The following is a 20,373-nucleotide window of genomic DNA, read 5'->3' as shown; positions in this document are numbered from 1 at the left end:
TCACACCTCCCTCCCAGGCTAGGACAGATCCCCCAGTTATATACTGTCATGGCACCATGACCTACATCTTCCCTGCCCGGTGATCCCTCTGGGGGCCCCTGACTCTCCTACTCTGTACTCTTGGCCTAGGAGGCTCTGCACCCCCTCTACCTGGTACCATTGTACTCATTCTGCCAAGCTTCCACTCAAGTCCTCACTGATGACTTCTCCAGTTCTCCAGAGTAGGAATTACCTACTCTCTGTCTGTCTTTCCAGGATCTGTCTAGGCTTTTATTTAGGCCTGTTTGGTGCCAATGGCAAGCTCTGAGGTCCATCACACAACTAAAGTGTTGGCTGCTCCAGGAAGACACCGGACCTTGTCACCTTTTCACTATGGTGGGAGAAAACCCAAAACACGTTTGATGAACTGATCAATAGAGGTTCTCCAAAATTTCTGCTAACACAAAACATACCTAGCCTTGGATGTTCTTTTTAAACTTCCTACTACACAGTTTCAACAGACACTTGGGAAAAATGTCTAGTGTTTTTTTCTTTTTGACATTTTCAGCCAAACGTTTCTATGTGATATGATGCCTAGGACTAAGTGCCAACTATTTATGTGGGCAGAAGGAAAGAACGACTTGATGGGAGGAGATAAAAAGAAATAAAAAGGCCCAACATAGTCTAATTAAAATAAGATATTTTTCTTAATCTTGTGAGTGAATACCACCATACTAGTGGCAATGACACTGAGAGCCCCCTGGGGCTGAGAGGGAAGCTGCAAAAAAGGTGTGCAGGGCTAGCTCCATAGACTAGGCTCTGGGACAGAGTCTGAAACACTCTGTATTAGATACTGACCCGTATCATGTGCCACTGGTGAGGAGGAAGACAGCGTGCTTTTCCCAAAGGGCGATAATCTTCCCAAATGATGACTCTTCTCAGGAGGCAGGAGTGCTTTCCCAGAATAACCTTTTTGCTCTTTAGTCAGCTGCTGCAGCAGATACTCATTAGTTACCACCAGGGATCTGAGGCATGGGGAAAAAAGACAGTTATGAAGTCATAAAAGCAAAGTAGTTGCCATTCTGACCTGAAATGTTTGCTAAAGATAAATGTAAAAAAATAAATAAATAAAAATAAATAAATAAATGTAAAATGAAGTAACATCTTTAAATAGAAAGAACTGTCTGATTTATGAGTTGGTTATTTTAAAAGCAGGCAGACAGTTTATTTATTCATTGCAGTTCTGTTTACATTCCAGACTGACTGTAGCAATAACATAGTTCACATTTTATACAGTGATTGTTCTGATCTTTCCAAAGCACTTTCAAGATGAAGTAAGTAGACGCACGGGGAGACTGGCACCTGACCAGGCCTCCAATTTCTATCCCCAAATCTTAATTTCTACTTCTTCTAATCTATCCTGCCTCTGCAATTAAACTAAAGGTGCTAGTCATAACTGTATTCTTGGACTCTTTATTACCATGTAATGTTGGAAGCTGTCAGAGACTGCCCCTCCCCGCCAAAAAAGATGCATGCACAATGCTATTCACTGCAACACTATCTGCAACAGCAAGATACTGTAATGTCCATCAGTAGAGGACTAATTAAATACACACACAGTGGAGTCCTATGCATGTATAAAAAGGAGTGAGAACGAACTCTATACACCACTGTGAAATGATTTCTAGATAAAATAAAGCAACATTATGCCTCTTTTTATATAATAGAGGGGAAATACAAATACACACCCACACCTGCAATGGAAGGCTGGTGGGAAGGAAGGAAAGGATAGAGGAGACAGGTAAGGAAGCTAGATTTGTCTGAATTTATCTGATTTTGTGGATCTGACTTTGGGACCATGTAAGTTTTACATTAATTATACATAAGATTAAATCAAAATAATAAAAATATTCCCTATGAATCAAACAAAATGAAATGAATTGAACCTGTATATTGAATTGATGGTTTAACAACACTCAGAAGAATTATTTCAAGTTACTCTAAAATATAGCATCACTAAAGATATATATCTTAATGTTCTCAAAGTGTGGTCCCCAGGCCAGAAGCAAGAGTTATCACCCGGAAACTTACTAGAAATGCAAATTCTCAGTTCCCAACCCAGATCTGCTGAATCAGAAACTGGTGTGTTCTGGAAAGCGGTATTTTGATCCCTGAGCAAAGTGGCCTGGATACAGGTGGTTTGCACACAGAATAGAGTTAATTTGAAAAGTATATAGATATTAACTTGCCAAGTAAAACAAAGGAGATAAAGGAAAGTAAACACCTGCTTCCAGAAGTCAGCTAGATGGACCCAGTCCTACCTCTGACTTTCGTGGAGAAGGGCCACTGTCTCCTCCAGCTTTTTCAGCTGGGCAAGCTCCTGGTTCAGGCAAGCCACCTGCATGTTCAACTGTTGGTTTTTGCGCAGAAGATCATCTACAAAGGTTACAGTAGCCAGGGGTGAGAGGATTCCAAGAGGCTAGTCTTTGAGCAGAGCTTGAGTGATCAGAGAGACATCTTGAAGAGTTGGGGGCCCCACTGCACCCACCTCCACACTCCATTCACCATTCCCTCCCTTGGAGACAGCAGATATAGTGGCAAGAATATAGGGTTTCGCAACAGACATATCTGAATTAAAACTCAACCACTTAATCTTGCACGTTAGTTCATTTTTGTGAGTTTCACTAGAGCTAGTAACTCTGCCGGGTAGCACTGTTATGAGGAGTCAGTGAGACATCTGTGCTCACATAGCATAGGCAGTCAACAAATATTTGGTCTCCTTGTATTCTCCATTTTAGTTCATGGATGTATGTCCTTCACTCTGTATGGAATATGTGAAAACATCTAGAACTGTGTCAGGCACATGACAATAGCTCAATGAGTGCTTTCAGAAACTGGATTTGTGGCCAAGGCATTCATATCCAGTGTTCCAAATATGTTGCCACTGCCTGCAATAAATAATAAGGTAGGTAAAAGCACAGGAACTCTGGTCCTAAGCAAGTCAGTCTTCTAGAACAGTACTTAAACTTTAATATGCTTACAGATCACCTGGGGATCTTTTTAGAAAACAGATTCTGATTCAGTAGGTCTGAGGTGAGGCCAGATGTTCTATATGTCTAACAAGCTCCCAGGTGATACTAATGTTGCGATGTGTGGCTCACATTTTGAGTAGCAAGGTTCTGGAAGGTGGAAATCAGGGCTGCAACAGCTGTATTTATCACCAGTAATCCAAAATAGAGAACTGGGTCTCATGGCTGATTGAAAATAGGTAGCTAGGGCTTCCCTGGTGGCGCAGTGGTTAAGAATCTGCCTGTCAATGCAGGGGACATGGGTTCAAGCCCTGGTCTGGGAAGATCCCACATGCCGTGGAACAACTAAGCCCGTGCGCCACAACTACTGAGCCTGTGCTCTAGAGCCTACGAGCCACAACTACTGAAGCCCGCATGCCTAGAGCCTGTGTTCCGCAACACGAGAAGCCACTGCAATGAGAAGTCCGCACACCACAACGAAAAGTAGCCCCCGCTTGCCGCAATTAGAGAAAAGCCCGCACGCAGCAATGGACACCCAACACAGCCAAAAATAAATAAATAAAATAAATAAATTTATTTTTTTAAAAAAAGTAGGTATCTAGTGAATAAACACCTATTTATTTTCAGTGCAGGTAAGTGGAGAATGATGTCTTGATTATTCAGGCTTATGAATATCAGATAGTGATGAGATTCAGCTCTGGAAATTCAACACTGATTTCCAAATCAAATTCCTCATTCAAATCCAAATACCCATAATGTTTGTTTGTGGGTGCTGAGCTAGAAGCTTAAAGTCGAGGTAGACTTTATCTACCTAAACTATACTAATAATAAAGTAGTACAAATCAAAAATTCAATGGGATATTATTTTTCACTTATAATAGCAAAAAAATATAATACCCAGTGTTGGCAAGGGTGAAATGAAAAGGCATTCAAATACATACTTACTGCTGATATGAGTGTAAACTGAAACCATCTTTCTTGGGAATGATTTGGCAATGTGTAACAAAAACCTCAAAAATGTCCACTTTTTTTTTTTTTTTTTTTTTGCGGTACGCGGGCCTCTCACTGTTGTGGCCTCTCCCGTTGCGGAGCACAGGCTCCGGACGCGCAGGCTCAGCGGCCATGGCTCACGGGCCCAGCTGCTCCGCAGTATGTGGAATCCTCCCGGACTGGGGTACGAACCCACGTCCCCTGTATCGGCAGGGGGACTCTCAACCACTGCGCCACCAGGGAAGACCTGTCCACATCTTTTGACCCACTAATTCTACTTCTAGGAATGTCTGCTAGGAAAATAGTCTAAAATGTACACAAAGATTTATATACACAGATATTAATAGCTGCATTATTTATCACAGCATAAATATTAGGACTCTTAGCTCCATCAGAAGAGAAGAAAGAGAATCTTAGAGAAGCATTTTCACTCTCGGATCTTTTCTTCTATTTCAGGTCTTTCGAATGTTTGGAAATTCTTAGAATTAGAATTATTTATAATATAAAAATGGCAGCTTTATTTATAATAGCTAACATTAAAAACAACTATAAAGAGGACTGAATAGAGAAATATGGTATATTCATGTAACATTATAGGAAATGCCTGTGCTATTAAATTAGTAACATTAGGTTGTAGAAATCAGATTGCCTAGGGTAGAGTAGCGGGAACTGAGTGCACAAGGGTCAAACTTTCTAGAGTACAGAAATGTTCTGTATTTTGATTGGGATGCAGTTAAATGAATATATATATATCTGTCAAAACTCATCAAACTTAAAATGTGTGTATTTTGCTGTACATAAATTAGTTTTTAAAAATCAAGACACAAATTTTAATTCTGAGTTAAATACATGTATAGGCATATGGTGAAAGAAAATATACCAAAAACACTAATTGTAGTTATTTCTGGGTAGTGAGATTATATTTTCTTTATATTTTTCAAACTTTCTGTAAAGAACACGATCTTCTGCTATAATCAGAAAAAACAAGTGTCTTTCTCAAAAATAATGACAAGGGCTTCCCTGGTGGCGCAGTGGTTGGGGGTCCGCCTGCTGATGCGGGGGACGCGGGTTCGTGCCCCGGTCCGGGAGGATCCCACGTGCCGTGGAGCGGCTGGGCCCGTGAGCCGTGGCCGCTGAGCCTGCGCGTCCGGAGCCTGTGCTCCGCAACGGGAGAGGCCATAACAGTGAGAGGCCTGCGTAGCGAAAAAAAAAAAAAAATAATGACAATAATAACACATTTGTAAATGCTTTACACTGATAAAAGAGTAAACTCTTTTACTCTGGTAACTCAAGTCACCTGCATTACAACTCTGAGGCTAGATGGTTGTTTCCATTTAGGAAGCCATGTGAGCTCTGGATGACGAAGCTTATTAAACGGGCCATCTTCCTGAACTTACCATAAGTGTGGGACTGGTGCCCACTCACAATCGAGGTGGTAGCACCTTCCTCCAATTGCTGGATTTTTTCTGACAAAATGAGGTTTTCCTCCAGCACTCTGACCAGTTTTTGCTTCAAACTTTCCTTTAGATTAGAAAACAAAATACAAACACATTAAGAATCTGAAATTCTGAGGACTGCTTTCAGAAAACTGAAAAAATCTTTCCTCTGTTTAGTGATAAGCTGAATGGAGGTCAGCATCTCTCTTTCTCACTAGAATTTTAATTCATTGGTAAGCATAGCTCAAGTGCAGCAAACAAATTTATCACATGCAATTGCAATCTTTCCTGTGAGTTATCCACTACTCTTGCAGAACAAGTGGTTGTTTTGACAAGTGGCCAGTCACCTATCTAAAGTTTCTAGAAACTAAACTGGATGCCTGAAAATCCTCTAATGTTAAGAAAAGGGGGGAAAAAAGCCTAAGAATATGAGTCCCTTCTTTCCCTCCCAGAGCCAGCAGCCTAACACTCTAGGAATGGCCCCTGGTTTAGGGCTCTCCATCAGAAGGGAGGAAAGATAATCCCAGAGACATCTAACTTCCCTCATCTGAATCAAACCATAACCTTCGAGAACATGGTCCTAAATGTTTTCATTCTAGGGCCTTTTTTTTTTCTTTTTCCATTTCAAGTCTTTCCTTAGAATTTTTGGATTAGGGCTAGGATTAGGGAGTCATCCCTGCAAAACCTCCAAGCTGTCCCTGCAAGTTTTGTGTTCCAGATTTGCACAGACTGACTTTTCTATATTTCAGTCCAGAAACATCTAGGTGCTCATAGTGATGATGTTCTTTATGGCACAGACCTGCTCTAGTCTTGCTGCCCCATCCTTTTCTAGTAAAGAAAGAGTAGGAAAAGAAGACGAGAGCAGCATACCATGTCATTAGGGACCAGCTGCCCCGTCTCCTTCAGTTCCATCTCCCTTTTGTGGAAGGCTTTTGATGTATCTTCAGGACGTGAGTGACACCTCTGCTGAGAAGGAGCAGGCACTACCAAAGTCAGAAGCAGGTCTCGGGCAGGACCTGCCAAAAATTCAGGTTGCATACACGGGCCAATCTTAAAAGCTAAAGCACAGAATTCCTAGTCAATAACTACCAGCTCTGTAGGACAAACAAGGTTATCTAATATCCCCTTTTTTCAAGAATTTAGTAAGTGACTGTAAGAGATGTTTCATGATGGAGATAAAAAATTATGGTCTTCCCTGGTGGTGCAGTGGTTAAGAATCTGCCTGCCAATGCAGGGCACAAGGGTTCAAGCCCTGGTCTGGGAAGTTCCCATGTGCCACGGAGCAACGAAGCCCATGCGCCACAGCTACTGAGCCTGCACTCTAGAGCCCGCGAGCTACAGCTACTGAGCCCATGCACCCGCGTGCCTAGAACCTGTACTCCGCAACAAGAGAAGCCACTGCAATGAGAAGCCCACGCACCGCAACGAAGAGTAGCCCCAGCTCACCACAACTAGAGAAAGCACGCACGCAGCAAGGAAGATGCAATGCAGCCAAAAATAAATAAATAAAATAAACAAATAAATTAAAAAAAATTATATCCCACATCTATGGAGACAACAGCAGACCCTCGTGAGTGCATGCTCTGTGCTATTATTATCTAATCACTGATGAGTGGCTCCTGGGGATAATTTCCTACAAAACAGGAGCAAAGGATCAATGCAGGAAGGAAAGTAACTGGGCTAAGACTTCTTCTCCTGTACGTCCCTTTAGAAATGAAAAAAAGAGGGCTTCCCCGGTGGCGCAGTGGTTAAGAATCTGCCTGCCAATGCAGGGGAACACGGGTTTGAGCCCTGGTCCGGGAAGATCCCACATGCCTCGGAGCAACTAAGTCCGTGAGCCACAGCTACTGAAGCCCGCGCGCCTAGAGCCCATGCTCCACAACAAGAGAAGCCACCACAATGAGAAGCCCTCACACTGCAACAAAGAGTAGCCCCCATTCACCACAACTAGAGAAAGCCCACGCACAGCCAAAGAAGACCCAGCGCAGCCAAAAATAAATAAATAAAAGAAATTTTTAAAAAAAGAAAAGTTAAGCCCAAACAACTTTAAAGTTTCGTTTTTTACTTAAACTTTTACCACCACCAACAGTTCCTTGAATTCTTCTTCCATTAAACAACAAATAAACACATGGGGACAATATTTGCAAAACCGTTTTCTCCCAAGTTCCTAAAAAAGAAGCCCTAAAAAAGAGTCCACCTCATCTAGTCACTGGAGTTTTTTGAATCATATTTTTCGAATCGAATATTTCAACAGGCATCTCAGATCTCTAATGATCAAACCCAATTTCTGTTGTATTTATTGTTGGCACTTTCCCAAGGATCATAAAATCCTTTTGTAATCATTAACATGACCTTGCTCTATTTTATATCTCATCACTCAAAGACTGTCAAGAAAAAGTTACAGGAGGAACAAGACAATTGGTACATGAGGGAAGAGTGCTGATAAAAACAAACACGGAAGGGAATTCTCTAGAGGTCCAGTGGTTAGGACTCAGTGCTTTCACTGCAGTGGGCCCGGGGTTCGATCCCTGGTTGGGGAATTAAGATCCCGCAAGCTGCTCTGTGCAGCCAAAAACAAACAAACAAGCAAACAAACAACAGGTTAGAAGAGATTATAAGAAAAATGCAGGTTTGTCAATCACTGTGTGGCTGAGAAATTTTGGTAAGTGATCATGAAAACAATTTTCCCTGCAAGTTAAGGGGACTGAGTAGCTTTTTTCAGAACATAGAGCAGAAACACAAAGCAGAAGCAAGGTCTGAGCCCTTCTCCAGGAACTGAGAATGCACTCACTTACCCAGAAACTTCTTGTTGAGGAGGAGGGAGCCGGAACTGTTCCAGTGCTTATCCACAAGGTCCAGGAGCTGTCTGAGGACAGAGGCCACATGGGATGTTCTGGCAGAGATCGGGGGACTGTGGTTTCCTGGCAAACCATGCAAACTGCCCAGGTCACTAGAGAGAGGCCCAAGAAAAAAAACAAAAAACCCAACCATTTGTCATTCTAACACAAGGGAAGTAAAAATCCAGACATTTAAAGTGTTAACATTGGGCTTCCCTGGTGGCACAGTGGTTGAGAATCTGCCTGCAGATGCAGGGGACGCGGGTTCGTGCCCTGATCCAGGAAGATCCCACATGCCGCAGAGCGGCTAGGCCCGTGAGTCATGGCCGCTGAGCCTGCGCGTCCGGAGCCTATGCTCCGCAACGGGAGAGGCCACAACAGTGAGAGGCCCGCGTACCGCAAAAAAAAAAAAAAAAAAGTGTTAACAAAGAAAAAAAGAAAGTTGGTTTCATCTTTTAGTTTGGATCTGAATAGAATATTAATGTCTAAGGCAAATACAATAATATATACAAGGATAATTTCAAAGGTAACAGTATCTTCTATAATAATTTTCTGTAGAGATTTTCAGAAGAAAACAAAAAATGTTTTAACACCTATGTCTATGGCTCAATGTATTATGTTATGTAATATGGAAAGATTAAACTGCAGAACTTTTTTAAGGTATTATATATCATAAAATAAAATGGGGAGTAATTTAATAAAAGTTATAACTCATAAGCTTATATTTAGTATATTAATATATAATAAACATAAATATCCCATAACGTTTTAAATGTTATGTTAAATGTTATTGTTGGACCCAGTACTAAAGATACTTTTTATTCAGTGAGAATCTTATGTATATAGATGTATAGGTAGAGCTCTCCAATGAAACTCCCAATTGTTTATTCATTCAGATATGATGTATATGTCTATTTTTTTTTTTTTTTTTTTGCGGTATGCGGGCCTCTCACTGTTGTGGCCTCCCCCGTTGCGGAGCACAGGCTCCGGACGCGCAGGCTCCGGACGCGCAGGCTCAGCGGCCATGGCTCACGGGCCCAGCCGCTCCGCGGCATATGGGATCCTCCCAGACCGGGGCACGAACCCGTATCCCCTGCATCGGCAGGCGGACTCTCAACCACTTGCGCCACCAGGGAGGCCCTATGTCTATTTATTTAGTCATGTCTGAATGAATAAAAAACAATTGGGTATTTTAGTGGACAGATCAATCTACAAATATTTTCTGTAGAGTCTCAAGGGACTTCAAGAAAGCTGTTATATATTAAAAACAGCCAAATTATTTCTCAATCTTTGGCTCTTTTGATATTAAAACTATAGATGATTAATTAGATAATGCTGTCATATATGACAACTGTGAAGCAGAACACCAGACAGTGATACCTATGACTTGAGTCACACAGGTGGCCTATGATTAATAAGGAAAAGCATTACAAATGGGATAAACATTTATTCAACAGATCTGTACTGAACACTGATCATGTGCATGGAGATTTCTACATAAGGACTGTGAACGTATGAAGAAGTAAAAGATGAGGTCCTTAAGAAGTTAACAACCTGATTAGGAAGAAAAGTCATAGAAAAACTGGTTACACTACAAGCCCACTTTAGAGGATCTTGTCAAAAATGGATATTTACTGTCACTGGTTTTTCATGTATTGGTAATTCTGTGTGCACATCATTGAACAACTTAGAAACACATACATGCCTTTACGTATTTTCTTTCATTTATCACAATGCAGTGAGAGTGGGGGATAATTTTTTTATGAACTTTGGAATAATTTTGTTACTTTTAATTTTCAGCAAATTAAAAGCTGAAAAGCCATGTCTCATGGCTTTTAAAAAAATTATTATTGGGCCTCCCTGGTGGCGCAAGTGGTTGAGAGTCCGCCTGCCGATGCAGGGGACACGGGTTCGTGCCCCGGTCCGGGAGGATCCCACATGCCGCGGAGCGGCTGGGCCCGTGAGCCATGGCCGCTGAGCCTGCGCGTCCGGAGCCTGTGCTCCGCAACGGGGGAGGCCACAACAGTGAGAGGCCCGCATACCGCAAAAAAAAAAAAAAAATTATTATTATTTTTTGCGGTACGGGGGCCTCTCACTGTTGTGGCCTCTGCCGTTGCGGAGCACAGGCTCCGGACGCGCAGGCTCAACGGCCATGGCTCACGGGCCCAGCCGCTCCGCGGCATGTGGGATCCTCCCGGACCGGGGCACGAACCCGTGTCCCCTGCATCGGCAGGCAGACTCTCAACGACTGTGCCACCAGGGAAGCCCTAAAACTTAATTTTTATAATTTGTCTATGATTCTAAAGTCAGTTGGTCAAAAATTTTCACAAATTCATGTTTGGTTTAATTTTGTGTTTTTTTTATGTGGGATTATTTTTTATAACTTCTTAAATGCTATTCTGATTTATACCTTTCTAGAAACTGAACAGTGTATTTCTTTTATATTTATATTCAAACATCTCTTTTATAACTTTTCATATAAAGAAATATAGTATCTAACAGGAAAAAAGAAATGGGAATTTTTAAGATAGTCCAGAAAAGTGCATTGAGATTTTAATTGCTATTTTAACAATCCTATCACATGAAATAGAGGTGGAAAAATCTCCTAGAACACGTCTTATTAATTAATATAGCACCCAAATATCCTAAGTGTTGCTGTACCTTCGCCCTAAATACATTAACACCAGTGCTCTTTGTCTGGAAAAATAGGCATCAGTGGCTGAAAATGGAAAACAAAAAAGGACCAAAAAGTCAAAAAAGTATTACAAGACTGCCCCCTTTGGTACACAAAAATTACAAACACCTCCCAAGTTTTGAAAACTGAATAGAAAGTATTTAAAGGGTTAAAAAACCAACCAACGAAACAACAACAAACCCCCCTTATAAACCCATGTCAATGTGCAAAAAGATTTCCATCAACTGAAAAATAAGTGACTAGAAATAGTTGTTTTTGACCAAAGCCCCTGCTTTCTCACAAGGCAGTAAATGATTAAATGACAAATGATTCGTATGACAAAGATTATGTGTTCAAGGGAAGAGCATGCCCCAAGAGCTATAGTTCTTTTAACTGATGAGAAGAAAGCTTCATGATGGAAGTAGGGCCTGGAGAAAAATTAATATTCAAACAGATGAGAGGAGAGACAAAGGCATTCTCCATGGAGGGATGTATGCAACAGCAGCAATAAAACTTAGTTACTAAGTAAGAACAACACTAACTATCATACTACAGTTTTATGAAATGAATTATATTGTATATGTGGGAATGGTTCTTGATTTGTTGTTCATTCTCTGAACCAACTCTCAGCTAAAAATCCCTTGGAAAATCTAATTCATCTTCTTAATCTAATTCATCTTGGAAAAAAATTGGAATAATTTAAATTTCTGGACAGGAAAGCAATGCTTTTAGAAGAAAGATCCCAAGCAAGTTAGTGATTTGTGGCCAAAGCAAATGTGTAAACATGATAAGATTATAAATGTCAATGCTACAGAGATCACTCTTCAGCCAACCCTGAGCCCCTGGCAACTTCTGCATTCCTTCCTGTGGTAAACTCTGTCCACCACTTCTCATTATCAATATACTTCTCCACCATGTTTATGCTCTGGAAGTAGATTAGGGACCCTGCTCCCTGTGACAGAAATGAGGAAATGCTGCAGAAGGGGAATGACCTTCCCAAGGGCAAAAGAATCACAGGCTTTGGCCTGGCAGTATTACCCACTGGCCTCTGAAAATCCCTTTGAACTTCTACCACTTTTCATCCGAACCACCACCACCAAAACAGAACCCCATTCTGCTCTTGGACCTGATGTGCTTTTGCACAAGCACAAACAAGCCAACACTTGCCTCGCTGCCTGTAGCATCTCTGAAACCATGTTTTGGATTCAGGGTATCAAGGATATTTTCTTTCCATTTGAATCCTCTTCTCGATGGGCTTAATGACCCCTTGGTCAAACTCTCTCTGTTTTCTGAAGTCCCAGTAGGCAACAGCAGTGTCTTCAGAGAGTCTCCCAGGATGGTGTTGTTTGGGAAAGAACCATGTGCTGGTGTTAAATCGCCGAGGCTGGTGGATAATTTTTGCACTACATTCACCAGCAGAGCAGGGTCGCTGTTGAAATGGGTTGTGGCGTACAGATCTGTGAAGGAAACAGGCCCAGAGATGAACCTGCTCTTCAACTCCCTCATGTCTTACTTCCATCCTTACCCTGTCCGGAGTCCAAGGGTCATAATGATCTCTCCCTAGTATATACCCTCAACTTTCTGGACCCTTTCTCTCTCCCTCCACCTGACAAAACCCCAACTCTGGTTAAATCCAACTGTGCACATACTCCAAGCCTACAGCAGAGCAGTGGGAAGTGACTGGAGAACAACATATATCTCTTTCCAACATCTTCACTTTAAATTCATAACCACTATCTTAACTGGGCCCGACTATCCTAATACATTACTCTAATCAATTTACTCTTCTATTCTTTAAACAAATTTTTTATTTTATATTGGAGTATAGTTGATTAACAATGTTGTATTGGTTTCAGGTGTACAGCAAAGTGATTCAGTTTTACATATACATGTATCTACTCTTTTTCAAATTCTTTTCCCATTTTAAAAAATGTTTATTTATTTACTTATTTATTTATTTGGCTGCGCTGGGTCTTAGTTGCACCATGCAGGATCTTTAGTTGTGACATGTGGGATCTAGTTCCCTGACCAGAGAGCAAACCTGGGCCCCGTGCATTGGGAGCGAGGAGTCTTAGCCACTGGACCACCAAGGATGTCCTACTCTTCTATTCTTTGAGATCACTATTTCACATCTCTCTTCTCAAACTTCCAACACCTTCTCCCCGCTCCTCACTCTCAGTTGCTGATCTCTTTACTTCTCTGAGCAAAAGAGAGGCAGTCAAAGAAAACATCTATGTGTTCTAACCACTAAATCTACCAATTCCACCTGTATTTGTGTCTATAAATTCCCTCCCTTCCTTCTTGTAATAGATGAACTGTCTGTGCTTCTATCCAAGGCCAACCTCTCCACTGGTAGACTGGATTCCATCTCCTCTTGACCACTCCCCAATTTTTTTCTTGTAATTGTCCCTTTTCTCTCCTGCATCATCAATTTTTCCTCTACTGGAGCATTTCCACCATGATCTCCTTGATTCCATCCCCCTTCCAGCTACATTTCCATGTCTTTGCTCCCCTTCACTGAAAAACTCCTTGAAAGGGTCATACATATTTGGTAACTCTACCGCTTCTCCTTTGATTCTTTCTTGAACTCACCTCAACAAGGCTTTTATTAACAACGCATCTCCTGAAGCTGCTCACTAATGCGTTGCCAAATACCATGATCATTTCTCAGTCCCAGAAGTGTTAAAGACATCTATTAAGGACATCTGACACTGTATTTATCACTCTCTCCTTCTTGAAACATATTCTTCACTTGGCTTCCAGGATACCACTCCCTCTTGGCTTTTTTTTTTTTTTTCTCCTACCTTAGTAGCTGCCTCTTCCTTGCTCTCCATGATGGTTTCTCTTTATCTACGAGATTTCTAATTGTTGGAGGACTCAGATTAGTCCTCAGATATCTTTTCTATTTATATTCACTCCCTTGGGGAGATCTCATCTAGTCTGTTTTAATGCCATCCACATACTGAATTCCCAGCCCCACCTTCCTCCCTGAACTCCAGACTAATATGTCTACTTATCAAATTGGCATCTCTGAGAAGTTTTAATAGTCACCTCAAACTTAAGCTGACTAAGACCAACTCTTGGTATCCATCCTAAAACCTGTTCCTCACACTCTTTTCCATCTGAGTAAAATGGTAACTCCATTCTTCCAGTTATTCAGACTTGAAACCTGGGAGTTATCCTTGACCTTCTTTCTCTCACACTTCATCCTCAATCCACTAACAAATCATGGAGTGTTATCTTCAGAACATATTCAGAATCTATTTCTCACCACCTACATTGCTATCTCTCTAGTTCAAGCTACCATCATCTCTTATCCAGATTCTAATCTGTTAATTTAAAAAACTTCTATCCTTGTTCCCCATTGTCTATTCTCAACTCAGCAGCCAGAGTAATTCTTAAGTTAGATCATGTCACTCCTCTGCTACAAACTCTCCAACAGCTTCTGATCTCACCCAGAATAAATGTCTGGCTATCTGACTTCATCTATACTCTTTACCTAGCTCACTCTGCAGCAGCAGCCTTGGCCTCCTCATTGTTCCTTGAACATGCCAAGCATGTTCCAGCCTCAGGAACTTTGCACTTACTATACTATTTCCACTGTCTAAAATTTCTCCCCCCAGTTATCCACATGGCTCACACTCTCACTTCATTGAAGTCTCTACTTTTATAATATCTCACCTGAGAAGCTTACCCTGACCATTCTATCTAAAACATCACCTCCTCCATATTACTCTCTAATACCCTTATGTTACTTTCCTTCACAACACTTATCATAACCTGACATATATTTATAACTTGTTTATCATCTGTCTTACCCTCTTTAAAATAGAAATTCCATGAAAGTAGGGACCTTTTTTTATGGCAAAATATACATGGAATTTTATTTTTGTTTGCTACTTTATCTGCAGAGATAGAATAGTATCTGGCACATAGTGGGTATTCAATACATTTTGTTGAATAAATAAATAACTAAAGAGTGGTCTCTTACCCTTAAACTAGCTTTTTTCTGAAAAAGTAACTCAGAATAGAAGTGACTGTGGCCAGAGAAGACTAGATGTAACTAGAAATATGTCCCAGGATGCTATTAATATTTAACTAAAATAACATATAGTTATGAAGTCTGCATTTCTATAAATTCTCTATAAATTTTCTCTAATATATCTATCATGTTAAACTCATACCCTGAAGATTTCTCAAGATTCTATGGACTCTGGTGACTATCTATCTATCTATCTATCTATCTTTTATTTATTTATTTATTTATTTAGTTAGTTAGTTAGTTATTTTCAGCTTGCAGGATCTTAGTTCCCCAACCAGGGATTGAACCCACACCCTAGGCAGTGAAAGCACAGAGTCCTAACCACTGGACCACCAGGGAATTCCCCAATCTAAGAAATATTAATTCCAAAATTTCCAGTTATACTTCAATCTTCATGCCTATGAAAGAGGTCTATAAACTAACAGGAAGCTATTACCTGAACTAAGCTTCAAAAGCCTTCCAGTGCTGGAGTCAGGGTTTGACAGAGAAGTCAGTAAGTCTCCGCAGGAATGGGATGTGGTGGCCTTCATGTTATTTGAAGGTTTTGTGCTATATTCTCAGTAGTTCCTGCTTCTCTGAGGACTTTTACCAAGACTTCCATGCAGGGATGGATTTTGAGAATAATGACTATCATAATTTTCTAGACCAGCATCTGAAGGTAACTGATAGGGATGAATCTGTCTAGAATCACCCACATCCAGGCGTTTACCCAATGAGGCGTCATGGGTAAGCTGATAAGTATCAGGTTTTGGTATCAGATCCTTTTCTGGAGAAGAACCTGAAGACTTGTTGTCCAAAAAAGATATTCGGTACCCTTCTCTAGCCATCTTCTCTGGGGTTCGAACTGTGGATTGATGAGGCAAGTAGCGTCTGAATTCTAACCATCACCAAGGGAGAAAAAAAAACAAAAGACAATGAGAATTCTTCTTAGGGTATCCCTGTTCACTGGATATACCTCTGTCTACCAAAAAAAAGTTCTCAGAAAGAGATGGTTTATAATTTTTATAAATGGTAGCATAAAGTGATAAAAGGATTCCTACATGGAAAAACAAAACATGTTGGACATTGTGTAGACAGTAAAGAATCTGTAACATTCTGGAGACAAATTTCATGTCAACCTAATCCTGTAGGAAGTTCCTTCTAAAACTGTAGTGTCAGAGTTTTCTATATACGATTTCTACTATTTTGGTGCACTCCCACATGACAAAAGTTGTGATCTTAGGTATTCAGACAATAGTTGGTAGGTCTATGATTTCATAGACGCCTCGCAATAAAGCTAAACTCACTCCTACCCCCAACCTCTACCCAGAGGATCTAGGTTCACACACTGGGAACCACTATCCAAAACGTATGAAAATCCCTAATCCAGCTATAAAGTATTTCTCTCAGACAGGTGTATCTGTCACCTCCAAAAAACCTCAGAGTAGGGCAAGTAGAGCATCAGACAAAAAGAGAAGTCTTCGTACTCCTTGGGGCTTTCAGAGATTCATAGGTTTGAAGACCTTCCTGAGTTAGTCACATTAACTTTAAAAAAGTGGGACCAAGTACCTTCTATCTCTACAGAACCTTTAAGAATATCAACATTTTTACCAAGGGCCAGTCTATATAGTAGGGGAAAGGTTATAGAACAATATCTTTATGTAAGAAAAAGAATCTAAGAACAATAATGAGATTAGATAATTCAGACTATCCCTCCTGTTGAAGATATTTAAAAAGTGGGATGATATATGTTCTTAAAAGCATCAAAGAGCTAATAAGCTAGTGAGGAATGTCTAGGCCAAAATCTAGAAAACAGCAAGAACTCATATAGGTGAGTCTAGCACTTAAAGTGACTTTTACTCTAAGGCGCTTCAGAGTGAAAGGTACAGAAGTCCAAGTTCAGGATCCATCCAAGGTAAGGAGTATGAGAAACCACCCCCTCACCCACTCCCCACATTAATATGGAATCCTAATCAGGATACAATCTTCAAAGTAAAGGTAAACTGGAAATAAACCAGCACTTGTACACTGGTAATCCAGGTTTGCATCATCTGGGTGGTCCAGGGAACCTCAAGCCTTGAGCTTGGATTAAGGTGATTCCAGGCTGATAGTGCCCCAGGCAACTGGTAGAAGCAAATGAAAATCTGATCTGGAAAAGATATCTTCATGTAAGACTTAAATCATTCCTACAAATAGTTTTTAAAATACAATAGCCAGCAAGTAGCCAAAACAAACAAACAAAAAAGGAAATAAGACAACACAAGTGAGAATGAGTAGAAAAACCAGACAACATGCACAAAAATTGGAATTAATAGATGCAGCCTATAAGATGGCTATTTTTACTATGTTTAAAGATACATAAAACAGCTGGGTGGGCTTCCCTGGTGGCGCAGTGGTTGGGGGTCCACCTGCCGATGCAGGGGACGCGTGTTCGTGCCCCGGTCTGGGAGGATCGCACATGCTGCTGAGCGGCTGGGCCCGTGAGCCATGGCCGCTGAGCCTGCGCGTCCGGAGCCTGTGCTCCGCAGCTGGAGAGGCCACAGCAGTGAGAGGTCCGCGTACCGCAAAAAAAAAAAAAAAAGAATGATAGTGAAATTGGGGCATTTTCAGACAAAAACTGAAAGAATTCATCACCAGTAGACCCACACTAAAGAAAATTCTAAAAGATGTACTATAAGCTAGAGCAAAACTATCTCAGAAGGGAAGTCTGGGATTAAAAAAAAGAAACGGGAACTGCCCTGGCAGTCCAGTGGTTTAGAATCCGTGCTTCCAATACAGGGGGTGTGGGTTTGATCCCTGGTCAGGGAACTAAGATCCCACATGCTGTGTGGTGCGGCCAAAAAATTTAAAAAAAAAAAAGAGCAAACAAAGTGGTAAATACATGGATCAATTTAAATGAACAATGACTTTGTAAAAATAGTATCTTGTGAGTTTTAAAAATATAGAGAATTAAAATCTATAATAATAATACATAAATCAGGAAGGATTAAAAGGAGTAAATTACTTTAAGGTCTTTGAATTATCCAAGAGAAGAGTTAAGGTACTGATTAATTTTAAAGTTGAATAAGTTAAGGACACATATTATAGTTTTGGGAATAGTACCAAAAGTATAGAAACAGTGTGTAACTTGTAAACTAGCAGAAAGAAAAAAATGGATGAATAAAAACATAATAAATCCAAAAGAAGGCAAGAAAGGTAAAAGAAACACGGAATAGTCAGCCAATACAAAAAGTCAAGAACAAAGGAAGTCAGAATATCCACTCTTCAACCTGAAAGACCTCACAGGTCACTAAGCATCCAGGGCAGCCCCTTATGAAAGCAGAAAAGAACTCATCATGTAGTCTCCCAGGACTGAGACATCTCCATCTTCTCCCAAATCCCATCACACCTAGATTTCTCTGACTAGTGTGGAGAAAAATACTGTAAGCAAAATATTTACCATCTTCCTGGTGATTCTCACTTGGTATCTCCTTTCTTGCCACTTCCTGCATCCAAAAAAATGTTTGAAAGTTTAGGAGAAGGGAGTCAATGGGCATTCAGACATGAGTTTAACTAGAACAGGGAGGTTCAGAATACTTTCCTATTAGCAAGCAAGTCCATCCTTGCAAACTAGGGAAAAAGATCTTCAAGCAAAGGTCCAGATTTAAGCTTATTTTAAAATAGTCACAATACAAAGAGATTCTAGAGTTGCTCTGGAGCAGATAAGGAGATGCCTTGAAAAGACAAAATATCCTTAGATGGTAAAGGACATACCAAGCAGTGAAATATTGTATTCTCTCTGCTTTAGATAACTCAGCATAGAAGTTAGATGGTACCACCTTTTCCAACTTATTTCTGCTTGAAGAACTCCCATACTTATTTTACCTCTAGTAAAGCTGAGTATCAACCATAGGAGCTACTGAGACTTTTTAATAGGCTGAAAATTAATCTAAGGCATAATTAAGCAAGGACTGATACAAAGTAGAAAGCTTTCTAGAGTTTGCTTTTTACAAAATCATCTTCAAGTATTCAGCATCTTTTTGGTAGTTATGCAGAGAAAGAAATCTTACCTCCTATTTCTTAAACTAAGAGGACATATAGCAGGCTATTCAATTTCTTTTTCTCTCATACTTCAAGAAGTAATTTCAAAGTTTTTTTAATCTAAAAAGTGCTATATAATGTTAATTGTAGATTACAGTATACTTTGTCTCCATTTCCTTTAAAAGAATACCAACTTTTTTTAAAATGGTAATTGAAATAGTTTCTAAATTACCCAAGTAGAATCTCCCAAAACAAAGAAACCAACTAAATGTTAATCTGTCTTTTTATAAAATGAAGGTATTGGGGCCTCCCTGGTGGCGCGGTGGTTGAGAGTCCGCCTGCCGATGCAGGGGATACGGGTTCGTGCCCCGGTCTGGGAGGATCCCATATGCCGCGGAGCGGCTGGGCCCGTGAGCCATGGCCGCTGGGCCTGCGCATCTGGAGCCTGTGCTCCGCAACGGGAGAGGCCACAACAGTGAGAGGCCCGCATACCGCAAAAAGAAAAAAACAACAAAAAAAATGAAGGTATTATAAATTCAACCTGAAATCTTACTATCTTTTTCTTTGTACAGTGTTGATTATCCAAACTGTGGATTAATCAGAGTCTTTCCTTCTCTTCTCTCTCCTTCTGGCTATTTTCAGCAAACTTATTGCTCATAATTTATCAATAAAAATGCAGACAAAAGGAGAAGTTGAATATGAAGTAGTCAATTCTGCTTCCTGCATCATATTCATTCATATAAATAAGTAATGGACTCCCACCAATTTTTTTCTCTAAAAACTTATTTTTAATTCTTCCCTCATCTTGCATGATCTCTACCTCTTCATTGCCCACAACTTCTATGCCATCTTTACCCCTTAACTTTTCTTTTTTTATGTTTCAATGAAGAGGCAGTGTTGGGAGAGCCACACCTGAGATGTTAAGATCCAGTAATTAAAAGGCAGAGGTAGAAAATGTAAAGAAGCCAGGTAACAGGAAATGGAGACATTGGGTAGAGAGGAGAAAACTGAAAACCAGACAAAACCTGTAACAGTTTTATCCCTGTTTGAGTGCCAAAATGCCTGGCATAAAATGTGCTAAAGTTATATGTATAAATATACTACATTTGATCAGGTACTGGGGGAGAGGGAAAGGGGAGATTGAAATTAATGGAGAAGGCCCTTTGCATCCTGTCTTGTGCTTTCCTTTTAAAGTGTCTAACATGCCTTCATCAAAAAAGTCCTCTTAAGTCAGACAGAGAAAGACAATATCATACATAGCTTATATGTGGAGTCTTAAAAAATGATACAAATGAACTTATTTACAAAACAGAACTAGAGACACAGATGTAGAAAACAAACTTAATGGTTACCAAGGGGGAAGGGGAGAGGGATAAACTGGGAGATT

At 40.4% G+C, this 20,373-nt stretch overlaps 1 protein-coding gene across 1 annotated transcript in view; it reads right to left on the bottom strand.

Annotated features, from left to right (window-relative positions):
• Positions 1-778: 778 nt before the first annotated feature.
• Positions 779-20,373, bottom strand: part of LRRC36 (leucine rich repeat containing 36) — a 41,085-nt gene continuing 21,490 nt past the window's right edge. Inside the window, 8 exon segments of the mRNA XM_060084690.1 lie at positions 779-1,004; positions 2,301-2,415; positions 5,396-5,519; positions 6,305-6,450; positions 8,230-8,396; positions 12,114-12,402; positions 15,424-15,864; positions 18,406-18,458. Coding sequence (XP_059940673.1) covers positions 779-1,004; positions 2,301-2,415; positions 5,396-5,519; positions 6,305-6,450; positions 8,230-8,396; positions 12,114-12,402; positions 15,424-15,864; positions 18,406-18,458 — 1,561 coding nt within the window.

Source organism: Mesoplodon densirostris, chromosome 19, assembly GCF_025265405.1.
Source record: "Mesoplodon densirostris isolate mMesDen1 chromosome 19, mMesDen1 primary haplotype, whole genome shotgun sequence".
Classification (NCBI taxonomy): domain Eukaryota; kingdom Metazoa; phylum Chordata; class Mammalia; order Artiodactyla; family Ziphiidae; genus Mesoplodon; species Mesoplodon densirostris.
This window is presented reverse-complemented; position numbering and strand designations above follow the sequence as displayed.